The sequence below is a fragment of the Phymastichus coffea genome, unplaced genomic scaffold (assembly GCF_024137745.1).
Source record: "Phymastichus coffea isolate CEN01 unplaced genomic scaffold, Cenicafe_Pcof_1.1 PCOF00075, whole genome shotgun sequence".
Taxonomy (NCBI): domain Eukaryota; kingdom Metazoa; phylum Arthropoda; class Insecta; order Hymenoptera; family Eulophidae; genus Phymastichus; species Phymastichus coffea.
In genome coordinates, this window is record NW_026706886.1 from 1,012,506 (window position 1) to 1,026,854 (window position 14,349).

A 14,349-nucleotide genomic window follows, 5' to 3' on the forward strand; every position below is an offset into this window, starting at 1 on the left:
CCAAATTGAAAATTGGTAATTTTGATATCATTTGACAACTTCATAGTGTCGCGTGACGTCTGGTCTATATAGTGATAGCTATCGCCCATCAGCCCTCACTACCTATACACAGTCTTCAGTCTTCACTCTTCATGATATAATTATGTGGTTACTGCCTACTGCTAGTAAGAGAAATATACGGTGACAGTCGTTGAATCAGTGGTGGCTATTTGTTTTATAATACCGCTTAAGTTAATTTTCTTTCTATTCTCTTTTGAGAACCTAATTTCCAAGTTATTATTGGTTTATGTTGCGAATTGCATAATATATGCAGTTGCATATTCAATGAAATCAAATCACGTGTGTTGATAAGGTTAGTTGAATCAATCGGTTTACCGATCAATATATTACAATATGTATATGAAAATGTAATAAACGTTTGACTTAGAGATTATACCAAATTTAAAATAGATGCACTATTACGTAGATCATAGATAAACATAGTTTTTTACACTTAACATGCTTGCTCATTTTAATGTTCCATATGCACTTTGCACATGAATGACAAATATACCTATAACTCAAAATTTCCTCAATCAAAACGAAACTATGAATTATACGAGAATCGCATAGAAAGATTTAGAGATTCACATGCCAGGCAGTATTCCATTTTCATTAAATATACATTGGCTAAATAGAATCCATTTTTGTTATTTCACAGTTCATTGAAGTCATAATCACAATGATATTCATCCCAGACAAAAAGGTCATATCTGTAGGTAATCTTTTAAATGATCAAACTCGACCTCTGAAGGAGAGGTTCCGTGCTCTGTTTACATTAAAAAATGTAGGAGGACAATTAGCAATTGAACAAATTACAAAAGCTTTTAGTGATACTTCAGAACTATTAAAACATGAGTTAGCATATTGTTTGGGTCAAATGCAAGATACACGAGCTATACCTGTTCTTGTACAAGTATTGAAAGACAAAGATCAAGAACCAATGGTGCGTCATGAAGCTGGTTAGTATTATTTTATTTAAATCTGTTATTTTAAGTCAATTGAAATGAATGCTTTCATAAAAAGAACATTAAATTATGGTAGGAGAGGCATTAGGAGCAATTGGAGAAACTAGTGTTATACCTGTATTAGAAGAGTACAGTAAAGACCCAACCATTGAAGTTGCTGAAACTTGTGAACTTGCTGTGAAAAGATTACAGTGGATTAATGGAACAAAAAATAGAGAACAAAATCTATCTGAAAATCCTTATGCCTCAGTCGATCCAGCTCCTCCTGCTGAAACAAGAAATGTGAAGGAACTTACAGAAGTACTTTTGGATGAAAAGGCATCTTTGTTTGATAGGTATAGAGCAATGTTTTCATTGAGGAATTTGAGAACCGAAGAAAGTATTCTTGCACTTGCAAAAGGTTAGCATCTACAGTAATTATATTGAAAACATTATGACCTGCGGTAGAAGGTTAAATTGGAAATTTTTGTAGGTTTAAAGGCAGGCAGTGCATTATTTCGACATGAAGTTGCATTTGTACTTGGTCAACTACAAGAAGAAGTCAGTATACCTCATTTGAAAGAATCTTTGGAAGATCCACATGAAAATGAAATGGTTCGGCATGAGTGTGCTGAAGCTCTGGGTGCTATTGCTACACCATACTGTTTTGATATTTTAAAAAAATATTTGGAAGACGAAAAACGCGTCGTTCGTGAAAGCTGCGTTATCGCTTTGGATATGTGTGAATATGAAAATAATTCTGAATTTCAGTATGCAAATGGATTATCAGAAGTAATTTCGTGATGACCTTTCATTTTCACGATCAATTTTTACGAATGTAAGATAATATTGTAACAGTTATTTTTGTTTAAAATCATTATTTAAGATCATAATTTTGTATTAATTTTTTTAATTACATAAAAAATATTAAAAAGTATAAGTTAATACTGACAAGCGCCTTTAATGGTAAACAAAAAGAAAAAAAAAAACAATTACCAAATCTTCGGTAATACCGGCATATTCTTTCATTATTTACTGCATAAATCAGTACTATAGTTAATTGCATTTTCGTATCCTGTAAGTTGCACTTGCATGATGTTGTTAGCCAATTTTTTATATTTGTTTACATTAATTCTCAAATAACGAATGAATCAATTTAGAATTTGATTACACAATCGGGTACAGATAAAGATGATGGCCCATTTTAATAAGCGTAAAGTTATTACTCGCGTAGATAATTAGCAAGTTGGCTCGTGCTGTTTATTAAAATGAATTATCACGCTTATTTAACTTAATCGAGCGCTTTGCGCAACAATCATGCCGATCCAATCTTCGTTATCGATCTGATACCAATCGCGAAAAAACTTTCCTCTAATATCTAATCGTAAAAAGAAACGGAGAGGCCTCGCCGAGCAATCAGCAGCTGCTGGCCGCTTGTAATTGCAATATGTAAACGTCCGCCCAAGAAAAGAATTGCCGCACATTTTCCCTTCGCACTAAGTATGTCAACAAACCATCGCATTCATCGAGCGGCCTGCGGCGTTTCCGACTAAAATAAGCTTACGCCAGCAGCTTTTCCTTCTGCGCTGCAGCGCAAGGCTCTCGAGTTTCAAGAGCGTAGCTTTATGCGTGCGTTTGGCTTGCGGCATTATTTGCGCACACGTTTGGCTTTGCCGTACATCCACGCGTGCATGCACACCCATAGTAGACACGCCACGTCGACTTTTTTTCCTTCTGCATGCGACGTTTGCTGGCCGACGCCTAGACATCGATACTTGTTGAGTACTGGCGTATTCGCTTTGGATGCCACATTATTAGCTTTATAGGCTTGAATAGGCAGAATGGGTGTGCGTTTTCTTACGAGTATCTCGCTTTTCAGTCGATTCAATAGAGTTACGATTCTTCTACTAAAATAAAGAGAGACAGTTGCTGTATATTGGTATATGCTTTTCAGCAAGGCATCATTGAAAAGAGAGCTCCGACGAGGCGTACACTTAAATGTAATTACGTAATTGACGCGCTAATCAAATTAATGTTCTCGTTTCTCGCTGAACGAATCGAAGCAATGAACCGATGTCATTGCACCTGAACGTGATTCTCGCGAAGATCGCAAACGGTTGCCTCGCTTTAACGGCAGCTTAGTGCACCGATCGCATCTCCTTTGCATGCGCGTGGTCGTCAAAGTCGAGCTTTAATCGTAACGACAATGTATACTGCATAATCTGAAGAGCATTTTTTGCAATTGATACACGACGCCCCAGAGCGATAGAGGCAAAGTCCCGCTACAACGAGATTGTTTACGCGTTTGTTTATTAAACAAGGCGCTTTGATAAAGTCGTCGCGCACAGTGAACGGAGACACACGCAGAGCCGCAACCGTCCATCGTAAGGCGAGCTTGCTAATAGCTCTTTCCTCGTCTATTTTTATCCGGCCGGCCTTTCTTCCGCGCCGGCGATGTATCTATGAGGCCGGCGCTCGAGCGCTCGCGCGCTGCCCCGCGCGGCTCGGTGCGAAATTCCCGCGACGCGCGGTGGTCGTCGCTCGGTCGCTTGGTCGCGCAGGCGTCAGTCTATCCGCAGCAGCACAGTTTGGTGCTGCCGCCGCTGCCGCTCGCGCGCCGACCCCTAGTCCAGCGGAGCTTTTGCCGGAGATGCGCTGCTGAGCCTCTCGCCGCGCACAAGTCCCCTCACTGTGAGTAGCGATCGTTTGCGGGCCACCGTCGCGCCGCATCGAAGAAGCTTCCACGCGGCCCGACGGTCATTGCGCGCGCTCGCATCTCCGCCGCTGCCTCTCGTTTCCCGCGGTTGGACGACGCGTCGGCGCTTCTGCGTTCGCGCGACGAACAACGGCTTATTTTGACCATTCTATTCCTATGAATTTCCGCATTTCGGCAAGACAATCGCGGCCGAAAGAGCGTTGCCGAAGAATGCCAACAACGCGCGCGCGCGGAACGTGACATGCGGCCCGTCAAATATGCATAAATATTCGAGTCGATTATGGCTGCCGGTTTGCCTGGCGATTGCCATTAAAAGCTACCCGCGTGAGCTGATATTAGCGGCGCGCCTACTTATCTCTTGGTCAGTCGCCAAGTTTTCCTGTTAAGCTCGCGAGCGTCGAATATTGAAGAGTAGCGAAAGAAGAGCACGACGAAAACGCTCGATGAATTCGACGCACAGAATCGCACGCGCACGGCATCGAATCAGGAAGTAATACGACTGTCGAGCAATGATGCAACACGAAGTTCGGCTTGCGAGCGCTGCTGCGATAGTGTGCCTCCAACGCAAATTTGATATCGGCAACTAAATCGTCGCTCCTCGTGGACCCTCGACGTCAAATTGTATCAGGGAGATTATTAACGCCGGGTTCAAAGTCACACGCGCAGCACGTGCGCGCGCGGCTTATCGAAAGCGAGCGAACGAGCGTGCATGGAAAACAGAGCCCCACATTGCCGGAACGATGGTCGGGCTAGAATCTCGCGTTGCGCTGCAAGGTCACCATTCGCAAGCGATGCGTACACCTGTCCACAAGAGCGATGACCGCTGTTTCGTCAATTATCGTGGTACGGAAGAGAGGGCGAGAGAGAGAGAGAGAGAGAGAGAGGACGTGCGCGTCGCGGTACATGACGAGTGATATATATACCACGGGTCGCACGGCCACGGCCAAAGTGATCGTTGAATCGACATTTCTCGCGGTACGGCGTCCTTTCCCGGCACCACCGAGCCAAAATCGCCTGTCGGATCGTCGTCACTGCCTTTCGCCGCGCCTTGTCCATCGGACAATTTCCGACCGCTGGGCTTCATTTCTGTTTGGACAACGCGGTAACGGTTTTCTACTCGTCAGAAGTGAGACCACGTGGGAGCGGAAAAACATTCAAGCGGCAGCGGACGCCCCAAAAAGAGAAAGTCTGTCCGCTGTCGGACGGAAAATTGTCGGTTGACACTGGCGGACAAATTTTCTCCTTCAGGGGTGTCCGCTGCCGCTCGAACGTTTTTCCGCCCTCGTGTAAGAGAGCCTTAATACGTAACTACGGTTAAAAGTTCTCGACCAGCGGTGCGACTCAGAGGACGACTCGATCAATCTGCGTTGCATCTCGCGCCTCCAGTTGCCACCGAAAACGATCCCCTCCGCGGATATAATTTAGCCGCACAGACGAAGCGCACGGCAAAGAACGAACGCGTCTGCGTGTGCCGCAGGTTCGTTGGCCTGCAGCAGCAGCCAACGGGCGCCAAGGACGATGACGACGGCGGACTTGCTGGACGTCGATGGCGACGGCGAGAAGAACGGCCATCGGGAGGCGACGCTGCTCGGCGAGGACGAGGCGAGCCGCGACGACAAGAAGCCCGTGATCGTCGGATCGCGCGCCACGCAGGAGAATGGCCGCGCCGTCTCCATGAGCATCGACGCCACGAGCAAGGCGCAGGAAGCCAATGGCAGCAGGAGATCCCCCAACGAGCCACCCGACGGCGGCCTCAGGTTCGTTCTTGCTTTTCGATGGCAGCGGCGTGGCGAGATTGCCGACCACTACACGAGCTTCTCCTTGACCAAACTCAGGGCCTGGTCCATCATGCTGGGCAGCTTCGTGATCAACGGCGTGCTGTTCAGCATCATCAACAGCTACTCGCTCATCTACACGGAGCTGCAGCAGCGACTGAAATCGGCCGGCGAGGATGAAGCCTCCACGAAAGCCGGTAAGCTCCGACCGTCGGTCGATCGCCCAAGCCACCGATGCGCCTCCCCCGACAGTCGCATAGCGATCGCGTTCTCCGTCACCGAGCCAGCGGGTCCGTTTGGCGCGCGATCGCGGCGGCGCGTTCTTCGCGGAATTTATATCGGGTCCGCACGCACCTAATTTCATTCGCTGCCGACGCATAATTAACGGAGAGCTACGCGCACAGTGTTGCCGCTCATTGAACGGATGGGCATCAATCACGCGTCAGGCGCGAGACGACCATTCGGCAATTGGACTTTCTCGGCACCGCTTTGATGGCAAATCAGTGAAATGATCATTGTCAGCGGCGAGGTCAGTCAAGAGAGCCTCGTCGATTGACTGCCGACGCTACGTCGCTACGCGGGTTCTTTTCGGCCGACCGAGTAGTTTCGACGACGACGTATATTCGAGGCAGCGGACCACGAGAGTATTGATGCGGCGAAGGAAACGATTGAGCTGACGGGTTAATCACCGTTCGCAAAGATCACCGCCCACGTAATCGTCAATTAATCGAATTTATCCGTATCGCGCGGGCACGTAAAACTGCGCTCGCTCTTCTTCTCGGAAACGCTTCGATTATCAATTGTCGCATTCGACGTGCTTTATCGGATGTGGCATCTTGATCTTATTTTGGCTCTGCTCGATTATCTCCGCTGGTACTTTTATTCGTCGCGCTTGCGGCTATACTTTCTGTGAATTGATAATTCACTTGAATTACGAGCATGCGAAAACGTGACATCGACCGACCGTACGTTCACGACAAATTCCACCGTTGAAATCGTCGAGCCGATCGTTGTTCGCACGCATGACAATTACTCGGGAAAGAATGCTTGACATTGAACGCGATCAATCATAAACAGGGCAGATGCAATCGATTGTCTAAGTAGAACAGTTGTAAATCTATTAAGCATAACAAACATTAGTGCGCTCGTTCGAATCGTCATTCATAACAGACCGAACGTCAATTGATTTTTGTAACTTTGCTCTATTAACGTTATACTGTCAATCAGGGACTTTGTCGGACAAGGATCAAAAGTATAAATTGATGGATCATCGCTTAAAAAGCTTCTCTATACTAGTTCAGAAGGCGGGTAGGTCGCCGTTTATATCCAAGCAAATAAAATGTGCACTTCTATATGTATTTTGACCCGCTGAATCCAAATATGTCGATTACTTCGTGGAAAATAAGTAAATAAATAAATGCTACATTTTGTTTGAATCTTAATCGTTTAAACAAATTGGGAATAAGTAGTTTTTTCGATCTGGACAATGTTTTACAGACAATTCAGCTGATTTTAAGAAGAAAAGGTCTCTTGTCATATTTTGAAAAAATGTATATTTCAAAAGTTATGAATGGCTTACAATTCTATCGTAGTAATCGCGGCTAGAATAACAATGAAATGACGTGCATCGCAATCGTTTGCGCGGCGCTGCGTGAGCGTCGCATCGCGTTCGTAACGCATAGATTGCAATTTTTGCGTCAGTTTATCGGCGTTGCAAAAGAGAGAGAGAGAGAGAGAGAGAGAGAGAGAGAGAGAGAGACGAAATTTATCGGATTTTTTTCATTGATCGGCTTTACTGAAGCGACATTTTCCGAGCTGAAATTTAGTTATCTCGTAGGCAATAAAATTGATTGAAATACACGAAAGTGATAAATTCAATATGTTGCAGATGCAATTATCGTCTCAGTTGGAATTTCGATCGGGAAACTTTATATTATTCTTTTTTATAAATTATATCGCTTTGTAATATACAGGTTTGCCGACATTTTCCAAAGTCCAATGTAGCTTTGAATAACAGTAAAATAACGCACGGCTAATCATCGCTTTTATTCCGATTCATTAATTGTCCTTGTTGAATGTGAAAAATTAATGTGGATACTGCTATACCGGTCCGTCTACTTGATACCGGATTTATAACTGTTTTACTTATCACAGAATACCATTGATATGAATCTGCTTATAAATATTACGACTGATGGTGGTTTGAACTGAGCCCCGGTGACTGATAGTGCTACTTACATGAAATCCTATTGTAGCTACATAAAAAAATCTTTCGACATCCGAATATGCAGCGTTGGTGGGTTCGTTGACGATCGGCGCGACATTCTTCCTGTCGCCGATTTCCGGTATCCTGACAGACAAAATCGGCATCCAGCTGACGACGTTCCTCGGCGGTGCTTTGACCGCCAGCGGCATGTACATCTCGTCGCTGATTGCCGACAACGTGGTGTGCCTTTATCTGACCTACGGCGTGATCTACGGGGTAGGCGCGAGTTTATCGTACACGCCTAGCCTGGTGATTCTCGGGCATTACTTCAAGAGGCGTTTGGGTTTGGTCAACGGCATCGTCACTGCCGGTAGCTCGGTGTTTACCACCATTCTGCCCTACCTGATGGGCTACCTGCTCAAGAATTACGGCCTCGAGGGCACCTTCAGGAGCCTCGCTGTGCTGTGCGGGGCCGTCATGTTGGCGGCGATACTCTTCAAGCCCATACAGAGTGAGTTTTCAGAAGATTGCAAAAGCGATCGACACGCGACGAACGTCCGAGATCGGTGATCGTCGTGTTGTATCTCGTAGGTGCGGCACTGTCGCCCGACGAGTCCCAAGTGATCGAGAGAAAGAAGAGGTTCGTCGACATGATCAAGGAGCTAATCAATAAGTCGATTTGGAAGAGAAAGAAGTACGTCGTCTGGGCGTGCGCGATCCCCATCGCCCTCTTCGGGTAAGTTGCGCCGAAAGTAACAGCTCTGCTTTAGCGCGAGCCGTCCGAACAACGCTCTGCCTGCAGGTACTTCGTACCCTACGTCCACATAGGAAAGTTCGTTCGAGTGAACTTCCCGGAGAGCGACGACAAGATCCCGGTGATGTGTATCGGCATCACTTCCGGAATCGGCCGACTCATCTTCGGCTACATCGCCGACTTGCCGAGGGTCAACAGAATACTCCTGCAGCAGGTAATGTTGGTGGTTCGCGAGTTCACGAGGGTATTCGATCATTCGATCGGGAGGCAGAAATAGAAATGAAGAAGCCGCGCCTCCGCTCGCGTTGCAGATATCCTTCGTGAGCATCGGCATTTTGACGATGATGCTTCCGTTCACCACCTCCTTCCCCTGCCTCGTCGCGATACTACTCGGCATGGGACTGTTCGACGGCTGCTTCATTTCTCTGCTTGGACCCATTGCCTTCGACATTTGCGGGGAGAAAGGCGCCTCTCAGGCCATCGGATTCCTGCTGGGGTTGTGCTCGGTGCCGCTGACCGTTGGACCACCGGTCGCCGGCATGATCTACGATCACACGCGTAATTATCGTTTTTATTCTCTCTGCCGCCGCTCGCTCGACGATCCCACTTTGACAGACATATGACGAACGACAGACATATGAACGAACGTCTCGTTGCAGAATCGTATCGATTGCCATTCCTGCTGGCAGGAGTGCCGCCCATCATGGGTGCCTTGGCGATGATGCTGGTCTACCGCGTGAGGGACCAAGCGGCCAAAGCGCTCGACGAAGAAGTGGCTGTGCAGGCCAAGCAATTCATAGCCGATCCTTTGAGCCAGAACGGTTAGTCTCACGCCCGTAAGCAAAAGCAAACGAGCCGCTCGCTATCCCTTTTATTCGTTCACGCCGCTTCAGTCGAATGGAAGTAACGATCGATTCTTTTGGACGTGTCCAAGCTAGCTCGCGTCAAGGCGCCATTTATTGCCCCATATGAACGCGACACGACGGAAATAATGCAACTGTGCGAGGCAGTTTTCACAGAACCATCAATGAAATGTGCGCCGCCAATTTCGATGCGAAAGAGTTTTTGCGCACCGCTCTGGGTATTTTTTATAGATGACACGTAAAGCGCCCGTGCGAAAGACACGAGCGCAAGCATGATTCATCGATTTTTATCAAGAGAAAAATATTTTTTAATCGTCTTTGGGGACAATTATGAAATGTCGCTAATTGAATCGTTCAATTGAAAAGTGCGATGCACGAGGCTTCATTTCATTGAGCTTGCTTTCGCGAAGAATAAGTGACTATTTTCAAGAGAGATGATTTTTGATGGTATTTATAGAATGAGTGTAAATTAAGTGTTCGCTAAAAAGAGAAAATTAAGAGTATTTGCGTATAAATCGCCTTTAGATGGTGAAAATCACGTAGTATTTAGAGTACAGAGTATTTTCAGGACCCTATAAGAGGTTTTCTTCTCTTTTCATCATTTATGCTTGTGAGCTTCGGTCAACGGTTGTCATTAACTTTTTTTTATAACGTAAGTCCATAGAAGCTTCAAAAATAACATCTTTCTTTGCAACTCGATAACGTTACAACCACAGATGAAGTGCAAAAGCATGAGTGATATTGATGGATCTCAATGATCTTGTAAGCAATGCGAAAGAACCGAAAAAGGGTATATATGATATTACTTCTTTGCACAATAACACTTGGAATAATATGCATCATTTGTATTGCGAACCTATCTCACACACGGAGCGTGATTGTCTCGAGCAGCCGGCGCATAATTGTAAGTTGTTATAAATATATTTGCATATGGAGACATTATTATCACCACAATACTGCGCCTCATTATCATCGTCAATAATACATGTTGCCGATCGTCAGCAGCCAACGCACTTGTAATTCTTTTGTACGCCCGCGCCAAGAAAGATTGCATATCGAATCGATTACACACGTTGCCGTACTTCCGACCACGCAATCTTTCTCGAGCCGCTGCAGCACCAACGAGGAACGAAAAAAAACAAAGCATGTGCGCGCACGACGGGGTCATCTCACGCACACTCACACACAAGAAGCACGTCAAGTATATACGCAACAAAGTAAAAAACAAAGTAAAAAAACACACACACACACGTTACAGAGAAAAAAATACTCATTGCTGGTGTGCTACAAACTGTTTCGTAGGATGCCGGCAAGTTTGCTTCAGGGACGATCAGCAACCCAATGACGAGTGCTCGCCTTTACTTAACGATCGTCAGACAAGATTCAGACACTTGGACGATTCGATCTGGAACCTGTGATGATGATGATGACGATGCTGTGTGATTCGTGTGCGCGCGAGAGACAAAATATCTAAATGTTAGGGATGCTATTATATGTTCATTCAGTTTTGCATTTTTCGTTTAAATGCGACAACCGTTATTCTGACAGCTTTTCTATCATAATATTGTGGTCAGTGTTACTATTCTATTTAAATACTTTTTCTATTTCTTTGAGACGCATATCATTACCCGCCTTTTTCAACGAATCAATAGTGATTTTGCGAATCTCATGTATACTCCGGCATTTTCTTTTTAACTTTGCAAACAAGGCGATTAAGGGGAGTAGTATGTATTTTGTTTGGAACAAACAACTATTAATTTTAATTGTAATCGACTCAAGCTTCTTTTTTATATCAAGTTTAATTTTACTCTTTTTTATGTAATAATTACTAGATAATTGCTATATGTATAATATGTGAGAATAAGTAGCGAATGTTATTTGGAGAATGATATAATTGCAAATTGTTTTTTGAAAATAAAGTATAAAAACTGTTGCATGGTATATAATATATTTAAAATTGAACTTACAATATAATAAACCCTAACATTTCCCTTCTTCACAAACAGTTTTATATTTTTCAATCATTATGCTATATGAATAGCATAAGCTGCAATAGCAAATTGTAGAGGTGGTGCTATTGTATTAAAAGTAAGATCCTTAACTAATTTTATAACTATAATTTGTAACAATTTCATATTTTTTCTGAAAATATTGAAACAAATTAAATGGAAATATTGTTTTTAGAAGCTATACATTAAAACTGATAAATTTCTATCTTTCGATTCAAGCTGACATTATTTGATTTTAACATCAACCAAAAGTACACAAAATGTTTCTACAAAGATATGCATTTTAATAAAATCATCACATTTTATAGTTTGGAAAAATATATGTATCTTTTATCAGCAATTCATACCAAAAAATTTCAAATTGAAATCCCAAGTGTTTTACGAACTAATTTTTGTGCTATCCTTTCAAATTCTGTTCTATTCTCTCTCCACATTTTTGCTGCATCAACATTGGCACCACTTTCATCATTTGGTTCAGCCAACATGCTCACAACACTTAATAAAATCTTTTCAACGCTTTGTACAGGACTCCACCTTTCGGCGCTACTTTCATATCCCATAGGATCATCCCCAGGTGCATGCAAAATACTAATGCAAACTCGACCATCAGAGTAAACTGTATAATAAAAACTATGAAATATACTCCATAACATTACAAGAAAAATAAATTGTGAATCTTACTATTTGGGTGAAATATTTCACATGTGAATTGCATCTTTGGAGGACTTAAAGGATAATCTGGAGGAAAAATTAGCTTAGCTGGAAATACACCACCTTCAAAGCAAGTTCCTTCAGGTCCTCTAAATAAAATTTGTTTCAGATTTTAGAAATAAATATTAATCAAATTATGTGTATACACAAATAAAATAATTTGAGAAAACGCACGTAATTAAAGCTTCCCATTCAAAGAAATTTTCCTCATTTACTGGCCCTGCCAATATTCCTTCAGGAGGATTTATACTCAACTCTATAATTTGTTTAATTGCATTGTTATTCATTTAGAATTTGAAAGGTAAATATATTATAATTGAAGTAATGCTTTACGTTTGTATTCAGCCATTAACCGTCTCAAAGCAGAACCTGCCATTACATAAATGTTAACAAAAGTATAATTTTCGAAATTCTTCAAATAAATAAATCTAGGTAAAACAAAAATAATTGCGTTTACGTGATTGTTGATATTGACAATTTTGGAGGTTATAGACAGACACTCATCAGCTGATCTGTGGCGAAGGCGCGCAAAAATGAAAATTTAACGTGAAAACAGTAAAAAAATGTATAATTTTATTGGTATATAATAAATGGATTAATAAATTCGACAAAATTCAGTTAATCAAAAAACAGCTCGATGTATTGTCAAATATTTAATAACTTATTTACAATTAAGTTTAAACGTATAAAAATGTCAATTGTTCATAATAAAACCTAATTATATAAATTCAAGTGCATTTTCGGTGATATTCTGGTGGAGCAGTGGCAAAATCTTGGAGACTAAAATAATCACTACTATTCTTATGTAAAAACCTTAAAAAATCGTGAATATGTGCGAGTAATAATTGGATACTTTTTTCATCCAGTGGAGTGTAGGATAGCATACTGCCAAGTTTTACTGAATAATAAAGATAATTTAAATACAACCCTCAAGTTACCAACTATATATATTATTATTCATTAAAAAAAGTCTTACCAAATAATCTTAACAAATGGAAGGCCCCATAAATTTGGCTAGCAGAAGTATTAGGTTTCTCAATCATGATATCTCCATACTGTTGCCTTTCCCATCTATATAATAATTGTGTTCCAAGCATAACATTAAAATATTCACGCAGACCTCTTATAACTTCTAAAACAGCAACTTCTCTGTGGAAAGAAAAGGTATTGAGTAAAAAAACCATTATAAGGGTTAAATTAAAAGAAAAAACGTTATTAGCATACTTATTTGGATTATTTGTTTTACTAGAGATTTTAAATTTCGTATAATCATCTAAAATCTTATCAACATTATGTCTAGCAGGCAAAATAACTAATTTTCTTTGTCTACTAATAGCATCCCAATCATCTACAAGCCATGGTTTTAATTCATCTGGAATTTTAACTTTAATCTCAACTTTTGATAAAAACTGTTCTTCTGTTTCAACAGTTGGGTCAATACGACTGAAAAATTGCAATGAATCTATTATAATTTATAAATTTATTAATTGAAATGAATCAATATATCAGAAAATTACCTTCTTTTTCTCCTAACACCATCTGACGAAGAATCATTAGAAGTAGGAGTAATAGATCCACTGTTCTTTTGATACCTATTGTTTGCACGATCATTTAATTGCGTAGGAGTACTCGTTCGACTTTCAGAATCTTTATCTTTTCCACCATCTCGATTCTTTAAACTAACTTTTGAAAGAACATTGGACTTTTTTCCTTTTTGGGCACTTTGTTGGGCAGCATGGGCTCTTTGAACATCTTTTTGGCGTTGACAATTAGAATCATTATATTTTAAAACTCTACTTTCTGGAACCCATTCATCCCAGCTGCATCAAAGATAAAAAATATTTATCAAATTATAAAGTTGTCCTTTGTTTACGTTATTGAATAAGTGGTAACCTCACTTTTTGTTCCATCCAGCGTAATGAATAAGATATTTAACTTGATTTTCTTTTGTTATGTCAACTTTTAAACACTTTGCTTCATAAATTAATGGCCCGTGAAAACACAAGACTCTTTCACCTGTGAGTTTCAAACATTTATTTCATAATAATTTTTGAAAACGAAACGGTTATTACGAAAAAATCAACATTTTATTTAAATTCATACCTTCTTCAAACTTATTAACAGAAGAAGCAGTCATTGTTAATAAATATTTTGTATTAAAGTTAATACTTAATAATTTTTTCTTATAAAAAACAATTAACAACTACGAACAACATAAACAAACAACAGAGGAACGAGTTATCGGATCGGCCATCTTTATATTGCCGCACGTTTATTATATATTGTGGCGGTATTTTTTACGCGCCAAGCTTAAACTTGTAAGATATGT

The 14,349-nt window shown here is 41.7% G+C and overlaps 4 protein-coding genes across 10 annotated transcripts; 2 read left to right on the forward strand and 2 right to left on the reverse strand.

Annotated features, from left to right (window-relative positions):
- Positions 1-126: 126 nt before the first annotated feature.
- LOC131668201 (deoxyhypusine hydroxylase) lies at positions 127-1,876 on the forward strand. Its single transcript, XM_058942155.1, has 4 exons — positions 127-352; positions 701-1,001; positions 1,084-1,407; positions 1,480-1,876. Exons 2-4 carry the CDS (start codon positions 722-724, stop codon positions 1,788-1,790), a joined length of 915 nt encoding a protein of 304 aa, XP_058798138.1. The 5' UTR covers positions 127-352; positions 701-721; the 3' UTR covers positions 1,791-1,876.
- Positions 1,801-11,177, forward strand: LOC131668200 (monocarboxylate transporter 10). Of its 6 annotated transcripts, none has more exons than XM_058942154.1 (9): positions 1,801-1,824; positions 5,180-5,459; positions 5,538-5,674; positions 7,769-8,194; positions 8,275-8,419; positions 8,486-8,651; positions 8,749-8,995; positions 9,097-9,258; positions 10,603-11,172. In XM_058942154.1, exons 2-9 carry the CDS (start codon positions 5,221-5,223, stop codon positions 10,716-10,718), a joined length of 1,638 nt encoding a protein of 545 aa, XP_058798137.1. In that variant the 5' UTR covers positions 1,801-1,824; positions 5,180-5,220; the 3' UTR covers positions 10,719-11,172. The 6 variants fall into 6 exon arrangements, 3 of the variants coding, with proteins under 3 accessions (XP_058798137.1, XP_058798136.1, XP_058798135.1); XM_058942153.1 differs by lacking the exon at positions 1,801-1,824 and adding an exon at positions 3,547-3,677 and having other exon boundaries at positions 10,603-11,173; XM_058942152.1 differs by lacking the exon at positions 1,801-1,824 and adding an exon at positions 4,351-4,804 and having other exon boundaries at positions 10,603-11,177.
- An 84-nt stretch (positions 11,178-11,261) lies between these two features.
- On the reverse strand, positions 11,262-12,496 carry LOC131668202 (ubiquitin-conjugating enzyme E2 G2). Of its 2 annotated transcripts, XM_058942157.1 has the most exons (5): positions 12,478-12,496; positions 12,354-12,389; positions 12,195-12,276; positions 11,991-12,109; positions 11,262-11,925 (listed from the first exon to the last, which is right to left on the reverse strand). In XM_058942157.1, the coding sequence occupies exons 2-5, from the start codon at positions 12,367-12,369 to the stop codon at positions 11,666-11,668; spliced, it is 477 nt and encodes a 158-aa protein (XP_058798140.1). In that variant the 5' UTR covers positions 12,370-12,389; positions 12,478-12,496; the 3' UTR covers positions 11,262-11,665. The 2 variants fall into 2 exon arrangements, with proteins under 2 accessions (XP_058798140.1, XP_058798139.1); XM_058942156.1 differs by having other exon boundaries at positions 11,267-11,925; positions 12,354-12,489.
- Positions 12,497-12,642: 146 nt separating this feature from the next.
- Positions 12,643-14,266, reverse strand: LOC131668221 (mortality factor 4-like protein 1). Its single transcript, XM_058942188.1, has 6 exons — positions 14,124-14,266; positions 13,919-14,036; positions 13,538-13,840; positions 13,245-13,463; positions 12,997-13,169; positions 12,643-12,918 (listed from the first exon to the last, which is right to left on the reverse strand). Exons 1-6 carry the CDS (start codon positions 14,155-14,157, stop codon positions 12,749-12,751), a joined length of 1,017 nt encoding a protein of 338 aa, XP_058798171.1. The 5' UTR covers positions 14,158-14,266; the 3' UTR covers positions 12,643-12,748.
- Positions 14,267-14,349: the final 83 nt, after the last annotated feature.